The following is a 7,752-nucleotide window of genomic DNA, read 5'->3' on the forward strand; positions in this document are numbered from 1 at the left end:
GGATCGGAGGAAGTACCTGCCGCCCTTCATCAGCCATTCGCCCGAGTCGGATCCGAATTCGGACCCGACTAGGATAGGTATATATTGAGACACTCCCTGTAGCTAGCTCTGTAGACTTTTGATATCCTTTCGTACAAGGCCTATAGGTGGCTTGTTGAATCTAGGCTCTTTGTGATCCCACGCACTCCCATATGCCTCTGAGTGATCCTACGACCGAAACAGATCCGACCTGCCTTACCTGCGCCGTTACATGGTGGTGGTGGTAGTAGTAGTAGTAGCAGTAGTAGTAGAAGTAGTGGGAGTAGCAGTAGTTGTAGTAGTAGTAGTAGTAGTAGTAGTAGTAGTAGTAGTAGTAGTAGTAGTAGTAGTAGTAGTAGAGTACTGGTAGAGTAGTACACAGGTAGTTTTATTTAAGGTGAAGGTAGAATACTATTTTTAGTAAGAGCGTTGCGCTGCGGGCGCTAGCGCGGCACTAGCGCCCTATAAGTCTAGCTACTACTTATATAATATCTTATAACGCGTGTATCTCTATTAATAAAAGTTAGAAACCTATTATATAAGTGTTAGAAGAAAGCTTATACGCTCTACTTTATAGCTATAGAGTATCATAGTTTTTTATTATAGAAATATTAAGATATCTATAAAGTAATTAGGCTACGCTAGCGCTACGCTAGCCTAAGAAGGCTGCCTAGCAAGCAAACAACTAATTACTTCTAGAATCGCCCACACAAAACTACTATTACTACTTTTACTACTACTACTACTACTGCTACTATACTTATAGTTCTTTATTATATACTATAGCCTACACCTAGTAAATAGCAAAAAGATTAACTAGAAGCAAATAGCTGCGTAAGAATCTAGTAGGAAAGGCAGCGCGTAAGAGTGCTACTAAGACTACTTATACTACTAAAAAGCGCCTATTTAAGCTTAGTAGTAAGTTTATTATAAGCTTTTATTACGTATAATAACTAATTACTTATAGCTATTATTGTAATGGGCGGGCCCAACGGGCCGAGCGTACGACTACTTACGCCATCCATAGCCAAAAAGGCAGTAACAAGACTTCAAGCTTCTTGAAGTCCAGGTAGTCGTATAGATATACTCGATCACACACACTTTAGGCGTAGCCTCTTACAATTATGCTTAGAGAAATTAAGAGACTATAGAAAGAGTAAAACCTATTAATCCTAAAAAAATAGCTCTAAAATCTTATCTATAAGATCGCCTAAGATTAGTAAAGTAGTTTCTATTATTATGCTAGAGTAAATAGCTTTAAAGAGTAGCGCTAGACTTATAATACTCTTAAAGCCCTATAAGAGGCAGCTAAGGCCTACTTAATTAGCTACTTTAAAGGTATGTTTATTTATTACTAATATTTATTATAGCTACTAACGTTATAGACTACTTACTTAACGCTATATATATAACGAGAGTTGTAATTATATAAAAAGACTCTTAGCTATTTAAGCACTATAGTAAGAAGTATTCTATAGGGGGCTAGTAGTAGTAATAAGAAAGTAGAATTCTAGTAGAGTATACTTATATAATAGTAAATAGAACTTAATTCTATAATAATGATAATATTGAAGCTTAGTGTAGAGTAGTAGTAGGCGTAAAAGAACGTAATTAATATCTATAATAAAATAAGACCTTAACCTAGTATAACCTAATAGTTATATACCTAACCCTACTTCTACCTAGGTTTTAGCTAACCTAACCTTACTTCTACCTAAGTTTTAGCTAACTTAACCTTACCTTTACTTAGGTCTTAGCAACCCTACTTCTACCTATGCTAAGGAACCTTAGCGTAGGTAGGGGTAGGGGTAGGGCTAGGTATTATATAAGCTAACCCTACCCCTACCCTACCCCTACCTATTCGCCAGTCTAATGCTGATGCTACGTATGTGAACGTAACGTAACGTAACGTATCGCACTAACACACACACAGCTTCCCTACCTACGCCTTAAGTCGCGGGTTTAGGTTATTAGTCAGATTCAGCACGGCACGCGTGAAACGGTGGGACGGGTAGCCAGGCTAACGATGGCCGGGGCGAGTTCAACGGGGGCTTGTGCGGTACGATGCGATTGCGGTTGCGGTGCGAGAAATTTGTGCGGGGGAGAAAAGAGACAGTGAGAGCAAAGATGGGTGGTGGTGGCGGTAGGTAGGTGGGTGTTAGACAGTGTAAGCATTGCAGAGCGGTGGTGGCAAAGGGCCAAAAAAGATACCGCCCTTTTTTTTGTTATTGTTCGGCACAATCAGCCAGCCAGCCATCTAGCACTCCCGAAGCGGCGGCCCTGCACACGCGTCCCTCGCGACCCGACAAAAAAAAAGGGGGGGGGGGAGGGGGAAGAGGGAAAAAAGGGAAAGGGGAACCGACTCAACAAGCCCGCCGCCACATGTGAAACAAAGCAGCATGTGGAAATCTGCAGGAACCCCCCTTCGTTATCACAAAAACTAAAATGTAGAAGAGAGAGAGAGGGGGGGGAGAAAACTTTGTCATCGAGTGTGTGCAAGTCTGAGACTAAAACACCGCAACATGCCAAGTAGGTAGGTATCACCTCATCCATCCATCCAGCCAGCCAGCCAGCCAAAGCATGCTAGCATTAGCATTCCCACGCGACGGACCCGTCAACGCTAGGTGTACAAACCCGTACCACTTGTGTATCCTCAGCCTTAGTTTGCGCCCCCCTCTCCCAAAAAAAACAAGTCCCGCCATGCGGGAGAAGCCAAGGACCAAACCCGTCATGACTTTACTTTTTCTTCTTCCACAGTTTCGTTGTTTTTTGGGGGGGAGGGGGCTCAAGCGGGCGCGGACGCGGACGCTACTGCGGCACGACGGAAGGACGGGAACGAGGGGGTGCGAGAAGAGAAGGAAAAAAAGAAACTAAGGGGGGCGTGGGTCGGAATCTGGTACTTGGAGATTGCGTACCTTTTATACAGGTGCGCTGGTTACCTTACGTGGCTGCGCTCTACAGTAAGTATGGCCAGCTGTTGGCCGCCTGTTTTCGTAGCTGGTGCTGCCGCTTATCTGGGGTCGGCTTGGAATACCGAGGGGGAAATAAGGTGAAGCGAAAACGGGCATCTCTTAAGATTGACTGCTAAGCGTTGGGAGAGTTGCTTTTTTTTACTTTCCCCTGGATTCTACTGGAGACTGTTGTGATTCTTTCTCCTACTGAATGGTTGTCCCTGGGTTGCTAGGTACATGAGTAGCTCCCCTGTGTTTCCCAGACTCATATTCCATGCATCTTCTAGTGGCTTGTTATCGTTCGTAGCGCCTGCTACATGTATGCGAGTGTAGTAACAACTAGCTTAGTCTCAACACCGCTGCTTGTCGAGCAAACAGGTAAAGTCCATCCTTGCCTGATACCCACGAAAAAAGCATCACTCCACATCGGAACTATTATCCGAGCCAAGGAATGCGGGTTGCCTAGTTCCGTGCGGTACTCGTAAGTATACTGGTCCAGAATCCTTCTTCCGCGCAAAAGGAATATCTTCGGGCTCTACATACCTCTGTGCCTTTTCTTCTCCTCAACGAAACCATGTCGGGAACACTTGCACATCATCTGCTGCGAACGTGGAGATCTGGTACGTGTGATTGGTTACGGTGCACATGCATGACGGTTGGGAAATTACATGGCCTGAGTGTCTGGTTCGTGGATACAAAGTAAGGAATGCATGGGGTTGCGGTTGTAGTGCTGATGCAGGGACCTTGGGCTACCCTTGGAACCGACGAATGCGAAAGATAACATGATTCCTTGGTTGAAGTCGTCTGAGCTCGTGGAGCTGCATGTTTCTGGAAGAGGTTCCGCTTTAGCGCCATGCGAGTACTCGTAATACTTGCCTTGACGCGACGTCTAATGGTGAAAAATAAGGAGTGTCTGAACAGTGACTATTTTACTTTGAAATGACACGACCTGATATATCTGTTATTCTTAATCTAGCCACCACATCTGGGATGTTTGCAATGAAAAGAGGATAGGACTGTGCAAAGAGTGAGTATTCTGTAGTTGAGTGCATCGAACCTTTTAATTCTTTGATATACCCTCGTGTGAAGTGGGTCTGAGATTTCAGTAGGAATACTAATCATCAATTAAATGCTTATTTTTGGAGGAGGGGAAGGAGGAGGGGGTTACCTCGAATCAAAGTAGTATCTCTTCATAATCACACACTGACAGACGTGACAAGCTTCTACGACATATCGGTTTCACGTATGCAAGTAGATGTTATGTGTTATGTATAATTTACCGCTCTGAGAATATCAATATGCTCCAAATGCATGTTATCAACGTACAGTAGAGTTCACAAAATAGAAATAACTAGAACCTATGATTTTTGAGTTAATCGCGAAAGAGGAAGTATTGGGCACCCGTACACGGCTTTGCCAAGCGCCTTTGGTGATTATTTCATATGTTACGTGAGCTACCGTACTGGGACTAGCCCTAGAGCCTACGGTATATATAGCTGACCTGCTCGAGTACTTTTCTTGAGCAGTGATCCAATACAAAGATCACCTGAACCAGGTTTCCATCTGCTATTTTCCTCCACAGGAAGGGTATCACTTCTGATAGAAATCGACAAACTTGAACAGGCTCCTATTACCTGCCAGGTACACAAATAGATAGAACTCCCAAGTAGATAAGACTAGAGAAGGCACTGATACCTAAGTGGGTGGACCTGTATCTTCTCCTACTTCTAGACAATACAATACCGGTTAGCACCTTACAGTCTTTTGATAGGGATCGACTCACAACAGAAATAACGAACATCTTAAGTTGAAGATTACATTCAAAACCTGTGTCTAATATAAAGAAAAAAGATCCATCTTTAACCACTTCAGACAGAGACATTTCATACTGCTTCACCTTGCAATCGTTCTCATGTGCTGTTTATATAAAGACATTGGCCATGTAAGTCCCTCAACCCAGTCATGTCTACCATGGGAGCTGAGAGAGTAATAAGTGAGAATTGTGAGAGAACTAGTCAGATTGCTCTTGCCGCTCAAGGACTGAAAATCCATCGAAATGTATAGAGATACTCAATCATTGATCAGTATGCCTCCATCTGTTGAGCGTGGAGCCAGTTGATCGAGTTTTGATCCATACTGCGGCATTTATTCACTTTATTCCAACCTTCAACTTCTAAATCCACCACACACTCTGTGATAGAGCTGTCTCCAGTACCCAATAACTGAACTTAGTATTCTTTCCTAATCAGAATTGAATTCGTTTGGCCATGACACAACTCCGTTGCGCAAACTCTATCCATGTTATTGCCTCCACGTAGCATCTCGACGAGATTTCAAGACCAACACTGGAAGCTCTCATCCTTTACACAAGTTTTGCAAGATAGTTCTTGTGAAGAGAGTCTAAAAACACTGCATATCCTTCGACGAGACTAGTAAGTTGTATAATCCTTTGCTTCCGTATCGAACTCAGCTCTGTAACTAGAATTCATCGCCCGATCAAACAACGCAAATCTTCGTTACAAATCCTCCGATTCGGATCATGAATGCTATCCAAATTCATAACAAGATGCGCAATCTACTTTCTACATTCTTAGCTACGTGATTCGAACCATTCCCATGTTTCTCTATTGAACGAAATAGTCAAGGTCGTGGGACTGCACTGCTTGCTACACAATAGAGGTTATATATATAGCGATAAATACGCTTGTTGTTCATCTATTCTTCTCAGATAGCATAGGCTACCTGGATACTAGTCTATTTTCAAGGCAATCATGCTATCAGCCTGCTAATTCTTTACAGCCGACAACCACTTTGAAAAGCGCATGATGCTAGTATCATAACCCTTCCATTTGCAGTAGACCCAAGAAACGGCCCAGGCGGTGCCCAGAATAACAGCCAGACCAACCATATTCGAGTTTTTCCACGACCATGGCTCTTGCACCTGCAGCAGGCAATGAGTTAGTCATGAAACCGAGTTTGATAGATGATATATCATAGTCTTACGTCAATTCCCCGACGAACACCAGCGATGCCCTTTTCTCCGTCGCCGGAATGCGAGACAGCCTTGATGGAGTTGATGACAAGGTCAAAGTCGCCTTGCTGCTCAGCAAAGAAACTATTTTCGTTAATAACGAGAAAATTAAACCCGGAAATAAAGGAAGCCCTACCTCCGGATCATAATGCTGAATCGCTTAACGCTCTGCGTGTTCAAAGGCTTAGTGTCGTTTTGCTCTCTGCCTCGGTATGTCGGCTTCATGGCGCCCCAAGGCACAAACACGCCCATGTCGTCCTTGGACTCAAAGTCAAACTCGAAATTGAGCGAAGACTGCTCGCGGCCATCGGGTAGAGGGGGCAGAAGCGTATCTTTGAGCGTGATGGTGTACTTTTTGCCGTCGTGTGAGCCCAAGTCGAGAAAGATGCCGTCATAGGCCGAAAGATCCCAGGACCGGTTCTCGCCCGTAGTGCGCTGGCTGGCAAATCCTGCTCCGCCGAGCGTCGTGTAGTTGAGGTTGCCGTGGAAGCATGCGGATGAGCCTTCAATGGTGAGACGGGAATATGAGGATCCGCCGCGAACGGTGTCGTCACTAGCTGTCCAGTCGGCTGCGTTCCATCCTCTTACAGCAGGGGAAAATCAGCATTCAGGACCGTCAATGACCAAACGTTTGGGGGATATATTTACTTTACACCACCGAATATGGTAAGTTCTCTTGGGCATGTCATTGTGAAACTAAGTTGACGTGAAAGAAGTAGGTGGTGGGAAGAGCGGTCCAGCGACAACAATAATGAACCGGTTCTGCTTACTTTGACAATTACCGAGGTGAGTCCGTGCTTGTCGCTGCTTACCTCCAACCTTCGTTGTTCAACCATCTTGTTCAACCCACCAATAGGGCTTTTTTGCAAGATTGCGTGCCTGCATCAATACGACATTATGGACTTTAGAAGCTTAGAGCGCATGGATGCAACGGATGAATCTATCCTAAGCGAACCCTACCGGCCTTTCTACAACATCTTTGGAAGCAAACCTATCCTGGTAAAACAGTACTTCTCTCCATCTTCATCACATATCATCCATCTTCCATGTCAATACCATGTTCTGACATATAGATAGGAGTAATGATTATGACCGAAAAGTATTCAGAGAATCGCCGTGGTTTGGCGGCGTGTTGCTGTTCGATAACGTCACCTCGGACGCACGGGACCACGCTGCGAACGAGAGGAGTGAGTTTTCCATGCGAGTGAGATGAAACAGAACGAATCACTCATCGACCCGATAGCCTTTCTCGCATGGCTTAAACTAAGCGTGTACATGACGATCGTGTCGGTAGCGATAGTGCTGTCTTTCCACCTCAAGTCCCAACCCTCACCGCTCGGTATGTACAAGTATTGTCTCTTCAAATTCTTGCCTGACTTGTACTGCAGAGCTACGTTTTGCATTACCGCTGGGTATCGTCTTCTGGGTCTTATCCATGGCATGTATGCTTGCGGGCTTGTCCAACTATATCAACACTGTAGCAAGGTATAGTCGGCGGCGGGCACTGGTGCAGACGGGTTGGAAGACACAAGTTGTATTCACTGTGGTGTCGAGTGCTATCGTTGGAACGTGTGTTTTACTTCTCTCTACAAACGCAGAGAAATAAGAAGATTTGGTATGATTGCAAGGCGTATGGCGCTTTACTATCAAAGGTCATGGAGAATCATGATGGTTATTCTTCTGTAGCCGCTGACCTCGGAGACATGACTCTACGTTGCTCGTTCTCGTCGGTATTCCACACTAATATCTCAC

At 44.6% G+C, this 7,752-nt stretch overlaps 1 protein-coding gene across 1 annotated transcript; it reads right to left on the reverse strand.

The window, feature by feature from the left end:
- Window positions 1-5,754: 5,754 nt before the first annotated feature.
- SETTUDRAFT_34756 (uncharacterized protein) lies at window positions 5,755-6,689 on the reverse strand (the record flags this gene model as incomplete). Its single annotated transcript, XM_008031921.1, has 4 exons — window positions 5,755-5,910; window positions 5,973-6,084; window positions 6,137-6,583; window positions 6,649-6,689. The coding sequence occupies 4 exons, from the start codon at window positions 6,687-6,689 to the stop codon at window positions 5,755-5,757; spliced, it is 756 nt and encodes a 251-aa protein (XP_008030112.1).
- Between the last annotated feature and the right edge of the window lie 1,063 nt (window positions 6,690-7,752).

The sequence above is a fragment of the Exserohilum turcica genome (genome assembly GCF_000359705.1).
Source record: "Exserohilum turcica Et28A unplaced genomic scaffold SETTUscaffold_7, whole genome shotgun sequence".
Lineage (NCBI taxonomy): Eukaryota > Fungi > Ascomycota > Dothideomycetes > Pleosporales > Pleosporaceae > Exserohilum > Exserohilum turcicum.